This window comes from Sinocyclocheilus grahami, unplaced genomic scaffold (genome assembly GCF_001515645.1).
Source record: "Sinocyclocheilus grahami isolate Dianchi unplaced genomic scaffold, SAMN03320097.WGS_v1.1 scaffold343.1, whole genome shotgun sequence".
In the NCBI taxonomy this organism is placed as follows: domain Eukaryota; kingdom Metazoa; phylum Chordata; class Actinopteri; order Cypriniformes; family Cyprinidae; genus Sinocyclocheilus; species Sinocyclocheilus grahami.
Genome location: NW_015505522.1, coordinates 1,668,526 through 1,685,674, shown reverse-complemented (window position 1 = coordinate 1,685,674; position 17,149 = coordinate 1,668,526). Strand labels below are relative to the sequence as shown.

The 17,149-nt window shown below is 34.6% G+C and overlaps 1 protein-coding gene across 1 annotated transcript in view; it reads right to left on the bottom strand.

Annotated features, from left to right (window-relative positions):
- fstl4 (follistatin-like 4) overlaps positions 1-17,149 on the bottom strand; it is a 198,975-nt gene that overhangs the window by 71,315 nt on the left and 110,511 nt on the right. The window contains exon 5 of the mRNA XM_016295974.1: positions 4,307-4,488. Coding sequence (XP_016151460.1) covers positions 4,307-4,488 — 182 coding nt within the window. The remainder of the gene's footprint in view (positions 1-4,306; positions 4,489-17,149) is intronic.

Here is a 17,149-nt window from a genome sequence, read left to right as displayed (position 1 = left end):
TGCTTAATTGTATTTAAAGTGCACTCGTAGCATTTTTATTTATTTATTTTTTACAAATTGTACTTGCAAATAATAAAATATTAATGAAATTAAAGGCCTCTTAAGTGACTTTTTCATGATTAATATTTGACATTATTACTAAGTGCTAAGACTGAATTTGTCATGCTTTAAAGTACACTTAGTTTGATGTGTTAACTAACATACTAAAGCATGTGTAAAGTACTTGATTATTATAATTATAATTTTAACGTGTGTTATTTTATATTACATATAAAAATAAAAGTAATTATGAAATTATATATAAATATGTCATACTTAAGTGGGGTTAAAGTGCATTTAATATCAATTTAAACTATAATACATTTGCATTTAATTGTAAATAACATGCAATTAGTTCAGTTCACATTTAAGTATATTTTATAAACTTTATTATGCTAAAGTGATTCCATAAAGTATGATAAAGAGTACTTTTTTCACAAGGGTTATCTTGACAGCATTTTGAGGCTTCATAGATTTATTCTTCATTCGAAAGTATGCAAAACCATAATGCTGTCTTCTTCTAATACACCTCATTTAAGCAGCATCTCTTATAAGAAACCAATCCCAGAATGCACTGTGGAACAAAACTTTCATCCAAGACTGAAAACAAGTCACAATAAAATGTCAGCTATGTATGCTCATGTTAATAAAAATTGACTATTTGACACAATATTTGCGTGTCGCATATATTAATGGACATTATTAGAGTGCTTTATCATCTAACTTAGCCACATGCTAACATCAGACTCGACTGGAATCACAAATCCAGATTTTGTGTGAGGTCTACTTCGATTCAAATGAGTCACTTCCGAGATTCACTTCAGTAAGTAAGTGAGGCGCTGACAGCAGAGCTAGTGTCTCCGTTAGACATGTTTAATTAACTCCTTGTCCGATTCAGTAATTTAGCCCCTAGTGAGACCTCTGATATGCAAAACCTTCTCCTGACCCGCCAGAATGAGCCGCGCAGCTAAGATCGGTCAGACAGACCTTCAGCGCCGCTGTCAGGCACAGGAGCCCTGCTCTCAGCGGGACCTCTTTCTCAAGCACCCAGCTGCTCTTTATCTCTGCCTCTTTGGCAGTGAGACTCTTTGTCGGAGATCATCGATCGTTTATCTCAGCTGGTCAGGCTTCGGCTGGTTAGATTCAGCAGGTAGCTGTGATTATTTTTTGGAGGCTCTTATATTTGTCCTGTCTGGGGTGTCACAGCTCGGGATAGTCACTAGTGAAGGCGGGTTTGGTGTCTCAATTTTTGGTTCCCATGCAGATTCTGGATTAATGCAGATGGGCACTGACAGCGCAGCTAAACGTCTTTATAATTCCAGCGCTAATGGGAGCCGTGAAAACAGACTGATGCTCCTGTCGCAGTGAAATCTGCCCCTCCTGCTCACTCTTTCTCACGTCCCCCTCCTGCCCTTGTGAAAAAGAAGCGTGCTTAGTTTTATTAAATGTTCACTTATGGTGTATTTCAAATCTTAAAAGAACAGACTGTACTTTCAGATATGATATAAATGAAATAAAAGGCAGCTTAGGTGTACTGTTAAGCCAAATGTGTTAAGAAGTGTATACTCTCTGAAAGAAACTTAATTGCATGTGTTGACTAATATATTTACGCACATGTAAAGTACTTGATTATAATTGTATCAGTCACACATTAGTTTGGGGATCATTTTTAAACTATTAACTATAACTTTTGCGTCAGTAGACTCCTACTTTGCTGCTTATTAATATCTAATAGTTGTTAAGTTTAAGGGATCTAAAATATAATCATGCAGAATAAGACATTAATATGTGCTTTATAAGTATAGGCTACTAATAAAAACAGCTAATATCCAAGTAATATGCATGCTAATAAACAACTAGTGAGAATTGGTCCCTCAACTAAAGTGTTACCATTTTAACTGTAGTATGTTATTTGATATTACATTTAAAGGTAATATTATTTAAATGCACTAAACTGCAACTTCATAATTACAAATATGTTTAAATATAGCATATGATTTTCAATAGATCTGACATTAAAGTATATTTTAGTTTGCCATCAATGCTTGCCAGTGCATTTAGCAATATTTCAAACACAATAGAATTATGAAATTGCACATAAAGATGTACTTAAGTGGGTCAAAAAGCACTCTTAAGTTCAGCTAAATGCACTTAATATGCACATTTTAACTATAATACACTCATTTAATTAGAAATAACATGAAACTAAGTGTCTGAAAACATTGTTCACACTTAAGTACATTCTTTTTAAATGAAATAATTTCTGTAATAAGTACTCTTTTTAAAAGTATGCTAGATTTCATTTCTTTTCCACAAGGGCATTTGTGTCTTTTTGTACAATATGTGGCTGTTCACAGTGTTCTCCAGCTGATAAGCGTTGTACTGTATGTGTGTGTGTGTGTGTGTGAGAGAGAGACAGAGAGAGAGAGAGAGCTGTATTTCGCAACAAAACAGAAATATCTGGCTGTACCTTAAATAATGATGAGGTGAAGAAAATTCTAAATTTGAAAATTGATTTTTTGATTGAGAGCAGCTCCAACATTTCTTAGGTCATTGCTAAAGTGTTCTGGCTGGTTTCTAAATTTCTAGGTGGATTGTCACCATCTTGCTGATCTTTCGGGTCAGTTACATAAACATACAATAGCCAATATGTTAAAACTGTGTCTTAAGAACGAGTTTGACCAAATAGCCATTTGGTAAAAAGCATTTTTCGGATTGAAATGTACCTTTTTGTAACAGACTTTAAAAAGTTATGACCAGTTTTGCAGAAAACAGATTAGATGACTAACAGTAGGTCTTTATTTTAAGGACCAATTCTTACTATTAACTAGCATGCATATTACTAGCATATTGACTGTTTATTTGTACTTATAAAGCACATATTATTCTGCATGAGCATATTTCAGATCCCTTAATCCACACCCTACCTAAACTTAACAATTACCTTACTAACTATTAATATGCAGCAAATTAGGATTTTATTGAGGCAAAAGTTGTTGTTAACAGTGTAATTAAGTATGTGTCTGATTTTTTTCACCTGCTTTATAGTCCAGCAGTGTTAGTGTTAGGAGTTTGTTCAAATCACTACCTAACAATAGTTTTTCTTCTTCTTTTTTTCTCATTAGTTTCTACTGTTGTCATATTTCTGTCCCAGAAACTGAAGTTTATCATTAGGCCTATATGTTTTATTTTTGGTGAAAGAACTGAAATCCAGCACTGTCAGATTAATTCAAGCTGCAGTCTTTTCAGATTAATGTTATATGGGCTTTACTCATATGTATTTGCTGCATGATCTGCACTTATAAACCTTACGTCTGACTAAACTCTAATGCGCAGTGTAAATTTAACAGTGAGTGACCCAGACATAAGATTCCCACACTTTATTACAGATGAATTCCCATGACTTTCTATGACCTCTCCAGAAGCTTACATTGCCTAATCATAAAAATTCAGTTACACAGATTACATTTTCATGAAAAAAGTATTATAGTTTAAATTTATTTTAAATGCAATTAGTTGAATTTAAGAGTGCTTATTTCTTTATTTAAATCATTTAAACCTGAAATATACTGTACTTTAATGTAATTTCTATTGAAATGTGTATGTCCTGTATTTAAATTTGTTTATAATTAAACATTTGTAATAATGACGTTGAAATTTAGTACTTTTAAAATATATTAACATTACATGTAATATCAAATAACACTACAGTTAAAATGATAATCTAGTACTTTACATGTATTTCAAAATAAGTGTAGTTCTTTAAAATATGACAAAAGATGATTAAAGCGTAATGATTTAAATTGCAATGAGTTTTAAAAGTGTATTAAGAATCATAGTGATGTAAGTGTTTACATTTGTTTACAAGTGTACTACATTTCTTTTTCTTTTCTCACAAGGGTTAGTGGAAGCTTTAAAATAATAAGCAGGTAAAACTGTAAAACTCAAATTAATATTTCATTTTATTTATTCGGTCAGTAGCTGTGCAACAAGCAACTTCACTATGAATGGAAGTGAACTGAATAGAAGAATAATGATTCCTCTACATTGGGTTTCACAGAAAAACAGCAGATTATTGGTTTGGAATGATTCTGTAAATAATGACTCTGAAATATTTCCTAATCTTTGACATAATATGCAGGATAATGTGCAGTCCGGCGGTCATTATAGAAAAATAAACCCCTTCAGAGTGGAGCGAAATGACCGGCTGAAGGTACACTATTCCTTGCTTATATTCCTCCATATCTTTTTGAACTGCAACCCTCACCTCTGCCAGCTCCTCACTGCTCAGACGGCCGTCCTGGTTTCTGTCTATATACTTGAACATTGTGTCCACAAGGATTCTCCTCTGGTCCATGGCGTTTGCTTGCCCGTCTATGGAGGTCCTGGGCTGCATGTCCAGCAGCATGCTCTTCAGCTTGTTGTACTCCGCCATGGTGCACGTGTCTCCTGTAAAGCACACCAGAGGAATTTAATTAGCTGGATATGTCCGAAGGCATTTATGCATTTGCATTTATGCACGGACGCGTTTGCGATTTGCATTTTTGGACAGTCGTTCAGTGCAGGGGTCTCAATTAATTCACTGTAATCCTGCGATTTACACTCAAAGACAAACGGTAAACATTCTCATTTAGACACTTTAGCTGTATCACAGCTTCTTTCGGCGGTGAGGGATTAGCAAGCATGTTTTAAACTGTCACATTAATTCCCATGCGGCTCCGCAGCACTTATGTCTATAAAAGACGGCGGGGAAAATGAGAACCATGATTAATCAAGTGTGGTAGTGACTGTTTATTCCTCACTGGCAATAAAATTATGCAAACACAGCCCACCCGCTGAGCCGCTCTTTAAGACCCCTCGAGTGGGAGGAAGATTTCTTGTATCCGGCACGGAGGCAGCGCAGAAGACGACAGTGTATACAAAGCTCTGCTCGACTGATGAGAGGAGGAAATATGGTATGAATAAGTCATTAGGTGACACTCCTCTACATGACGGATCAGAGCCGCCCACTGAGAGGAGTCTCACTACATCTAATGAAGAAAACAGCAGTCAACAGTAACTGATGCGGACCGCCGGCAGCTTCTGACCACCACAGTATACTGGAGGAACTGAACAATCTCAAACACACACTGGGACGACAGTGTGCAGTGTGCTTTATTGGCCACATACACACTGTGAAGTTTCAGGAGTGACACATTAAAAAACGAGAGTGAATCCTTTATTATTATTATTATAATGCTTCTCTTCAAATGCTTCTCTTTTGCTGACAAGAGATTTATAAATTATTCTCATTACCAACAAAGATGTTTGGGGAATGTTGCATTTTCAAATGCATGTTATAAGACACTGAAAACACCGAAAAGATCAAACTCTGAAACACGCAGCGCATCAGATTACATATTTATATAATTACATTATTAATGTCTTTAAGATATAATAAACACACTAAACCATATTGCTTTCCCAGGCATTGTTAGAATTACTTTAAACAAAAACATTTTTCCAGCAAACTGGCAGGTAACGCTTTATTCTAATCACCAACACTGATTTTTCTCTCGTTTGGAGCTTGCCGAGTATTAATTTTAGGCCATGCATGGCCATAAATGTGTGACAATTCTCTTACTTAAAGCATTTCAGAATGCTTACACACTAAATAGAAACTAACCCTACTCTTTACACTTGTTAATACAGGGGAAATTATTCTGTTTTGGCATTCAAATGATATTTCTGTGTTTTCCTGCAGCACATATTCGTACAGTACATAACCTCAATGTCAAGCCTGTCTGTTAACATGACATCAGGGTCGTCTCCATACACAAACCTGCTCTTCTTACCCACAATCCCGCCTTGATTGATCACGTACGACTCTGACGGGAAGGTGTTCCGTTTGGTACTTTTCAAACATGGTAATGAAGTACATCTATCACTCAAGTGCTAAGGGAAAGGTCAGTGCTGAAACGTATAAATTGTTATGACATGCCATAAATCTGAGTTAATCCTCAAATATATCCTTTTTTTCTCCATGAAAGGTATCACACAGGTCTATAGCTCTTCTTCTTTTTCACTTTCACACATACTCACACACACACACACACACACACACTCACATGCAAAAATATCGACCATGAAGCTCATTTCAGAGAGAGCAATCATGTGACTTACATTGCATTGCATTACAGGATAAAAGGTCTGTTTTTTCTTCTTCTTCTTTTTTTTGAATGTATGCATGTTCACTAAACATTGTGTTATTTAAGTGTTCATTCAATAAACTGCACTGTCAGTATTATATTGACGGTCGATTCCCTGCTCTCTCACAATGCAAATATGCATGACAACTAAGAACACATTTCTGAACTTATCTGGTTAAGATGGCACTCAAATAAACTCAAAACACTATAAACTAAATTTTAAGGTTAAACAGCACAGTCAAATCACACGGCTACGCAGACGCTACAATGGCATGTTAACAGAGCTCCGGTTTAAAACATTGAAAACTCTCTATTGCTCTATTAGGTTCAGTCAGATCTGTTTCTCTTTGTTCTGCCGCTACCCAGCAGCCTTAGACCATCCAAAACGAGAGATGGCAAGCTCGTCTGATTCCTCTGGAGCTTTAGAACCTGTATCTTCTGACCTTTAACATATTTCTGTTTACATCTCTTTTCTACCAAGGAAGAAAAGTTCATTGGCATTTTGCGTGACTAATGAAGACTTGATAGGAATGTAAAGATGTGTTATCTAATCAAACAGCAGATTTCACAGTGTAATCAGCAGAATCACTTCTGTTCCTGAGTGTTTTAGCAGCAGTACGTGAAGCCCGTGAAGCCATGCTGTGATGAATAACTGATCAGTGATGTTCAGTACATCCTCGACTGTAGTTACACAGCAGGACGCCATGCATGGACATGTATGATCAATCAGTTATGGTGAATACATTGAATAAAATCTACATAAACCCAATTTATTCTCATACAGAAGCTCACAAATGATTATGTAAATTCACTGATTCAAACATATGGCAAGCCATTTTGACATTTAATCCTTAAAATTTATACTTCTTACTTCTTAGCTACTAGTATCTATTCTATTAGGTACTAGTATTTATTCATTAGCTACTAGTGTTTATTCCTTAGGTACGAGTAACTTTTTAAAGATATTATTCATTAGATATTAGTTCTTATTTATTTGATACTAGTACTTACCTATTAGTTACCTATAGATACCTATTTAATAAATATTAGTAGTAATTCATCAGATATTTATTAGACAGTAGTATCTTTTGTAATTGTTACTAGTAACAATTATTTTATCTTAGTAATCACAACAGATTTTTTACTCATCTTAGGTCAAATTATAGTGTTTATTCCTTAGGTACGAGTAACTTTTTAAAGATATTATTCATTAGATATTAGTTCTTATTTATTTGATACTAGTACTTACCTATTAGTTACCTATAGATACCTATTTAATAAATATTAGTAGTAATTCATCAGGCACTAGTGCTTATTTATTAGACAGTAGTATCTTTTGTAATTGTTACTAGTAACAATTATTTTATCTTAGTAATCACAACTGATTTTTTACTCATCTTAGGTCAAATTGTTATTAGTCAGAATTATGGAAGCCTGTTTCTGCCACTGATAAAAAAAAAAAAAAGGTAATTGCAACTTTTATCTCACAATTCTGACTTTTCTCAGAATTGTGAGATATAAACTTGCAATTGTGAGAAAAGAATTGTGGGATATGAAGTCGCAGTTCTGAGAAATAAAGTCAGAATTGCTATAAACAATTCTATATAAAAAAAGGTAATTGCAACTTTTTTCTCACAATTCTGAGTTTATATTTCACAATTCTGACTTTTTTCCCTAAAATTCTGTCTTCTTTTCTCATAATTGTGAGATATAAACTCACAATTGCCAGTTATAAACTCAAATTCTGAGAAAAAAATTAAATTTTCTTACAATTACGAGTTTATATCTAGCAGTCAACTAGATGTCAACTAGCAGTTAGTAGAGTATTAGTAGACTGTCTGCTTAATATCTTCTAACACTTTCTTTGTCAACTTATTCTACTAACCCTAAACCTACCCTGTCTACTCTGAGAGTTAGTACACATGTAGTTGCAAACTAATGAGAATTAGTTGACATGTAGTTACAAAGTTACTTATAGTTAGTATAATGTCTAAAGTGGACTATCGAAATAAAGTGTAACCGAAAAAGTATCTAATGAATAAGCAGTAGCATCTTTTAAAAAGGTACTAGTAGTAAGAAGCATGAGTAACTAAAGAATAAGTACTAGTAATTAATAGAATAGATACTAGTAGCTAAAAAGCAAGTAGCACAACAACAGATACTAGTATGTTTTAATGATTAAATGTTAAAATGGCTAGCCATAGAACCAGCTGCATTGAGATTTAATGAATCTAAATCCTTCATATTCTTCATATCATGTATGGACACAATAATAATGTGCTGTCATTACCCTGAGGAGCTATTTCTACCTGATCTGCCCTTAATGACTTTCATTGCTGCAACCTAATGTAGTCAGGCTGATTCAGTCACGTTAAAATCATATTTTTGACTTGAATAAAACCAGTTCATTTATAAAGCACTTTCTGAAGTCAACTGACAATCTTTTCTTTACAGTGCTGGCAATGTCTCTGCAGTCTGTGCAGCAACATGATCAAAAGCTTTTCCTGTGATTAAATGAATCCTCTTGAAGTTAGAAAAGGAACTCTTCAGAAGCAGAAGTGTTATGTATCCATTTAGTTCAGTATATTAGTGAGAGAATCTCACGTTAAAATCATATTTTTGACTTGAATAAAACCAGTTCATTTATAAAGCACTTTCTGAAGTCAACTGACAATCTTTTCTTTACAGTGCTGGCAATGTCTCTGCAGTCTGTGCAGCAACATGATCAAAAAGCTTTTCCTGTGATTAAATGAATCCTCTTGAAGTTAGAAAAGGAACTCTTCAGAAGCAGAAGTGTTATGTATCCATTTAGTTCAGTATATTAGTGAGAGAATTGGGCCTTTGACAGTCAGACAGTCAGTTTCTGTACATATATAAGGTTATAAGCAATACGGCTAATCCCTGTGGATAAATGTCACAAGCTGCAGGAAAGAAGCGCTGCATATATTTAGGTCTCAACTAGTGGTTGCTATTATCCTGTCAGGCATGGCATTTAAGATCAAAACACAATATTCGCCACTTCAAATGTTCAAAGTATGCAATAAATACCAGATATACTGTAAATGCTTTTTTCTTATCTACACCTGAGCAAGGCATGCCGTAATGCAACACTAGCACCAAGGTGAACCCTTTTCTCAGGCATTACACAACTGGACAATAACCAAATAAATCCCCCCCAAACACAGTGGGAAACTCACCGGGCAGTTTTCTGACCCCAGATCTGTCACCTGACAAAGGGTTTGTAGGTGGAAACAATTGCACGGCTGTCAAATACTTAATGGATTAAGAGCAGGAGGAGCAGCACAGGACTTGATTACAGTCTCAGCATCAGTGTGTGCTGCTGCAGGACACTGTATGTGCACTTCAGCTCTTCTAGGGCTCAATCAATAGCGCTCAGCCTTTAGCGGTTTCTGGGTTTTAAATGGACTAACAACAGCTGCTGGACACATCGGCTCATTCCGTGTACAGGAAGCCATCCAAATCCTCAATCATAATGCAAAGATAAATTAACAAACCTAAATATGAGAGAGTGGGGCAAGATATCGTTGTGAGGACCTACCCTTCAAGCATACTGATGAAAAGACAACTTACACTTTAAAAGAATATATTCAAATGTGAAAAAAAATTCAGACACCGTAAACTAATATAAAATGCAATTTTGTGGAACTAGAGTGTTTTTCTGACTCATCTACAGTACATTTTTATATGAATTTTTTATTTCAGAAATTCAGAAATGTTATTGTCAATTGAAATATGGTTAAAGTGTATTGCCAAATGTATTTATTTATGGTAGACTAAAATATACTTTAATGTATGTCATTTGTAATGATGAATTTGCGTTTTAGGACATTTAGTACATCATGTTAACTTTAAATGTAATATCAAATAACAAACTACAGTAAACTGTATTTAACAACAAAAAAAGCAAACACTGCAAAACACTGATTTAAAATGTCCTTTAAAGTAAAGTGTTTAATTTGACATGATTGCAAAAGTGCACTTTAAAAAAAAAGTGTGCTAAGAAACAGTAAAGGAAATTTATTTTTTTAATTTCATTAATTTTACATTATCTGCAACAATTCACTACAAGTGCACATCCAATACAGTTAGGCACACATATGTGTAAATATGAAAATCAATGCACTTTAGTAATGTATCTGTGTATATTAGTATACAAATTACATGTATATTTGTGTATATTATATGTGTTTATCTGTTACTTTGCAATCAAAACAGAAGCCTCTTGATGCATTTTGAAGTAATAGCTCACCCCAAAATGAAAATTAGCTGTTAATTAACTCACCCACAGGCCATCGAAGATGTAGGTGACTTTTCTTCTTAAAGATTTTTAGATGAAACCATGGTCCTTGGTGATTCATAAAATGCAAGTCAGCAGCTATGGCACTTAAGAACAAATTGGGCAACACAAAAATAATACCCATGGCTCCTGATGATATATTGAGGTCTTATGAAGTGAAATGATCTGTGCAAATTGAGGTCTTATGAAATGAAATGGTCTGTGCAAAAAACTGAACATTATTTACAACATTATTACCTGTAATCCAGAGCCACAGGCAAATAGTTCAGTTCATGAACAAATCTTTCTTTTGAATCCGTTCGTTTTAGAATGATGAGCCGCTGAGATGCACATGCGTGAACCCAGCTCTTGAATGAAGGGGCCAAATGAATGTTTTAATGGTTTCTCATGGTTATTGAAACCTATCAGAAAGAACAAGTATGCCAAAAAGAATCAGATTTCCCGTTTGCATGAGGCTCTGAATTACAGGTAATAATGTTGTAAATAATGTTCAGTTTCTTGCACAGACCAATTGTTTCACTTCACAAGACCTCAGTATATATCGTCATGGTTATTAATTTTGTGTCGCCTGATATGCCTTTTTTTGACTCTCAAAGTGACAGAAACTGCTGACCTGCATTTTTTTAAATTATCCCTTTAACTTTGAAGTTACTGTAGGTTCATATGATAAATGCAACTTAAGGAGAGCAAACATATATTATAATCATTGTTTCTCTCAGCAACTATTGTACTTGACCATTTTTATCAATAGCAGCCAATATGGCTGATCTGTCACTATTTGAAGGGTTTTCCCTTTGCTATTGAGTCATAGAGCAACTATTTTCCCATTCACCCTATACAAGAATCATTATAGAATATGCTGCATTGACATATAATACAGAGTATGCAGAAAAAGCAATAATATCAGGAGATGCAATTTCACATTTTCTATTAAGAGTCAAGGTTAGAGACACCTCAGAACAAGTCGTCTCATTTCAATAAACTGTGGGGCACAAACACATAAGCGTCCATTTATCTGAAACACTCTTCACAACAGTAGTTGGTCCAGAGCCCAATCTCTGTCCCCGAGAGGCTTCTAGACTGATGAACGGCTCCAGACTCATTCAGGTAAACAGGGTGAGTGAAAGTCACCGACTGGGGAGCAGAACTAATGAACGATCTAATTAATAAATCAGCATTCACACGCAGATGATGCTCTCAACAATTGAGTCTCATTTGTTATTGTATCTGGGTCGAACGTGTGTCCCTCGGTGTTGGACAAATCCTCACAGACATGTCAACACAAGCGCAGTTTTGAATTAGCACGATGGAAGAGATCTGAAGCTGAACTATTATTGTGTTTAGCAGGTTATTTGCCTGACAGAGCACAACATTTTAGAAATTTAAAGTCAACAGCTTTAACTACCCATTTTATTTCCTCTAGACACTGTAAAATTGGTTACCTGCACTTGCTATCTTAGCTATTTCTACATGATTTAAACCACAAAATTAGTTTTGCTGGTATAAATTGATGTATAGAGGTTGGTTCAGTGATATTATAGTAAGTAACATGAAAACTTGACTTGAAAACCAGTTAGATATTAATTTTTAATGTTTTATGTGACATATTTGTGAGTGAAATAGGGGATTCGTTCTCCTCCTGAAACAGGTTTTTTGACTGAAACAAGAAAGATTGGGTAAAGTTACTTCTACAAGAATTGCATTACAATATTTCATTACTCCCTAAAAAGCAACTACATGTAAATACATTATGTAGTTACTTTTTATGGAAAGCAATGCGTTATGCTACTTTTATGTAACTTTTTCTCATCTGGGCTGGCTTGATTGTTTGTTTTTAATATAAAAAAGGGTTACACTTTATTTTGATAGTCCACTTTAGACATTCTACTAACTATAAGTAACTTTGTAACTACATGTCAACTACATGTCAACTAATTATCATTAATTTGCAACTACATGTCTACTAACTCTCAGAGTAGACGGTAGGTTTAGGGTTAGTAGAATAAGTTGACAAAGAAAGTGTTAGAAGATATTAAGCAGACAGTCTACTAATACTCTACTAACTGCTAGTTGACATGTAGTTGCAAAGTTACTTACTGTTAATAGAATGTCTAAAGTGGACTATCGAAATAAAGTGTTACCTAAAAAAGTTATATTTTTGGCAAATGTAAAAGCCCTTTCCGTTTACTTTGTTTAAACATGTTGTCTAATAATTTAATAGTCAGAACTGTTAAACAGAGAAATAATAAAGACGGAGAATGGGAGTTTTGTGCACTCTGTGTTTTCATTGCTTTCAAAATTAAAGTCCAACATAACTGTCAAACTGAAAAAAATACTGGTCATTGTTGATCATTAAAAAATGCCAAATATTGGCCGATGTATAGGCTTTGGTGATGTATATATCGGTTAACCACTATAGCAGAAACAAATCAGAAAAAAGTGGTGTATGGAGAGGGCAGGTAAACAATGCCAAACCACTCAACAATATTTCACAGTCACTCTATTGCCGTCTTTAAGCCATTTCCACCTAATGGCTCCATTTCGCTCTGTCAGGTGAACATTATAATGCTGAGAGACCCTCCATTAGCTGTGTCGCATCAGATGGGAAGACATGTTTTAAATGATCCACTGAGCTGGTTCTCTATCCTCGGAGCCTGTCGCCTATCGAGCTGTAAACTCAGGATGAGGACGCTCTCCAAGGTCTGAATTTATGCATTGTGCAAATGTTATGCCAATGCCTCCATTTTCTGTCTTTTTTTAGCTTCTTCTCCTCCTTCAATTAATATCGTGCTGCAAAGCGTGCTCCATTACCCAGAGAGACAGAGGGAGACATGTGCTTTGTCTGATAATATGAACACATGTTTCCCCTGGAGCCAGCTTCATCTCCCACAATCCTCATCATCAGTCGGCTGGCTAATCTGAACACAATGAGGGAAGTTGGGCTCCATTGACTGAACTCTTAATTAAAACCTAGACAAAAGTATCTCATTCTCAACACTGCCATTAGGCTGGAATGAAAGAAGCTGAGCGAAGACACACACATGCCCTTAGACAGCAACATTACAGATAGTTGCTAAAGGACTTCACTATACTGTTATTGTTGAGATATAATAACCAGACAAATAGCCAAGGAAGTCAAGCCCTACAGGGACGGGATTGGTTTTGAAAACATACGTTTGTACCTAATTCATGTTTATTGTCATTTTGAGTGGGATAAGAGGTGTCAGCGCCGGTCATCCTTATATTCAAACTATGCAAGGTTCATTCGATTCCCAAACCACCAGGGGGCCCTCATGCTCTCAAAAACACTGTCATAGCAAAATTAGCAGAAAATCATACCCACTGCGCCAGGAAAAGCAGGTATATCTAATATATGCATGCATCTTCTCTCCTTGAAATGCCTAATAAAGCAGTGTTTATAAGTGCAGCTCTGCTTTGTTTACAGAGGTTACCTGGAAACAGTTCTATTTCTGCTGTTCCATAAGCGCCACCTGCTGTCAGACGTGGATTTACATTTTCATTCAGGCCTACTACCATTTGTATTAAGACCAATGTAAAAATTGGACTATATTTTTGTTGTAAATCTTCAGCGGTAAAAGGCAAACAAGTTCATGTGCAAATCAAAACACTTCAGATAATAAGATTTAAGTCTTGTCAATTGAACAATGATCTTATTAGGATAGCCTTTATGAAGCAGACAAAAATGCCAATAATTTATAATTTTGACTCATCTCTTTCTTAAAAATGATTTAAAGGCTGAAATGTGTTATTTTATAAAACTTTCTTTTCTTTCTTTTTTTTTTGTTAGTGGATAACATGCTATTTTGAAAGTTACCCAATCAATATTTATTTATTTATATTTGTATAAAATCTGGCCATCATTTTTAATGTTATTAATTTAATGCTTATGCAAACAGAAGTGAGTAGTGCTGCTAATTTTATTTGTTGTTTTTGTACTTTCTGAACATTTTCAGCACAATTTAGCAATACGTCAATAATCATTATAATTTTGGTCACTTGGTCACTGTGATATGAAATTTTAATGCCGCTTCATCTCTAGTTCCGAATAGCTCATATTAATGCTTTAATGAACATTATCCCTTTCAACCTTTAGTCCAAAGTATTGCTTAGGGCCCCTAAAAGGCTAGAACTAGCTCAGTGTTATATTCATGGCAAAACTTTATTTTAAGGACCAATTCTCACTATTAACTAGCATACATATTACTATATAGATACAGTATACTAATATACTTGAAGTACCAACATTGGCTTTTTACATGTGCCTATGGAATTATTGGGTTGTAATCCTTCATTGCACATTAAAACAGTGGATGATGTATTTGATGTGTGCTTAGAACTTTATTCTTCATGAAAAACAATCCTTTCTTTTTCTTTAATACCAAATGAGATGCATTTGTTTTTTTAATCCGGTTTAATGACTATTAAGTAAACTGTATTAGACTTTCTTGTAAGACCTATGTTTGACATCTTTTTTAATATAAAAATAAAGCTTTAAGAAAAAATATGCTAAAAATATGTTAGAACTGAGGAATTCAATCTGACTGCAGATTCATAAAGTGCACTGTTTATACAGTAGGTAACCTAAATTTTGCAAATATCAGAAAAAATGTGCATTACATTTTATTCGAAAGGAAACCACAAGCAGAACTGGCATTTATATATATGTATATATCAGGAACTTCTGATGCAGATGTCTAGGAAATATTCAGTCTACTGTACTGAACATTTTCATTTATTTATTCTTTTTATTTTCTGCGAATAAACATAAGCACAGTGGCATCACAGAATGCATGCAGGGTAGTATTGAATCTGATTTAAGTGCTTTCAGTCTGACTGAGCTATAAATCAGATTATTAGGATGCATGTAAACATATTTGAGATATTTCTATTATAGCTCAGAGAGCTGCAGGGATATGCATCCGCACTCATAGCAGAGACCTTCCTAAAGTGAGATATCAGAGTGAACGTGCAAATGAAGTGGTAGAACAAAAATACAGATGTCAAACTCAGTCTCTCTTGATTTTCACAAGCTTCCTGTGGCCCTGGATTTCTCGACAGGCTGTCAGTTGCTTTACCACAGTAGGTCTCACGAGACTGCTGTTTTCATTCAATTATTCCAAAGGGAACTTACTACATGAAAACACACATCCAATTAACACACTGAACAGAGAACTCGTTTTACAGGATTCTGGAGCAAATAAACTCTGTGTAATTTTTTTTTTTTTAGAAAACACATTGAAACTGACACTGACTGGCACAGCAACTATAAAACATTTCTTTAAGAGATAGTTCAACCAAAAATAAAAATTGTGTCATCATTTACTGACCCTCAAGTTGTTCCAAACCTGTATGAGTTTCTTTCCTCGGATGAACACAAAAGAAGTTATTTGGAGAATGTTGGTAACCAAACAGTTGCCATCAGCCATTGACTTCCATAGTATGGAGGAAAAAAAGTAACTGCATGGTTACAAACATTCTTCAAAATATCTTCTTTTGTATCTGCAGAAAGAAATTCATACAGGTTTGGAACAACTTGAGGATCAGTAAATGATGACATTTTTTTAGGATCATTTTTAGCCAACATAAGCATTTACTAATGTCACATAAGCATTGCAGGGTTAGGATCAATGCAACTGAAGACAAAGCAAGCTCTGCATTAATTGACAGTCATTTTAGCAGAATAAGTAATGGGTATCTTTATAGAGAATCTGACAACCATTTCAGATCCTGGAGTTTCTTTTAATGAATTTGAGATTATGGAGAAATACAAAATGTGCGTTCTGAAATATTGTATTTGCAGCTCTTAACACTTTAAATTCTTCAGTGGTGGAAATCAAATACCTGAGTAACAGTACAGATTCTCTAACAAAATATTACTCCTGTAAAATAATACATACTCATTTTCCATTTGAATTCAGTAGGAGTACAAAACTACCTGATGTAATGTCCTGAAGTATTAAAGTAATGGAATGTTTATTATTTATTCTAGCCTACTCAGACTAGTCATTAACCAGCACTAATAAGAAAGATTTCTTATCGACAGACTATTGCAGGGATCCTCAAATCTGGCCCACGAGATCCACTTTCCTGCAGAGTTTAGCTCTAACCCTAATCAAACACACCTGAGCATGCTAATCAATGTCTTCAGGATCATTAGAAAATCACAGGTAGCTGAGTTTGATCAGGGTTAGAGCTAAACTCTGCAGCGCATTGGCCCTCCAGGGCAAGATTTGAGGAACCCTGGACTATTGTGTATTGTATTTCAAATAGCATGTATTGATCCGAAAATAAGCAAACTTTTTTTATTATTACCAAAACACACCATTACACACTATCAAAACATTAAAGTTCAGTATACAAAAATATCAATTTAGGTTACTGATAATTCAAGTGTGCAAATTATACACCTTATAGTATTTTTAAAATAATGAACAACTGAGTTTGTGTAAATATGTGGCTACAAACAGTATGAAAACACAATGCATTAATATTTTAAGAATAATGTTATATTTTAAGAATAATAATGCAAACATACTACTTTTCATTTACAATAATCAATACTAAAATTCAGCATTAGTAATTA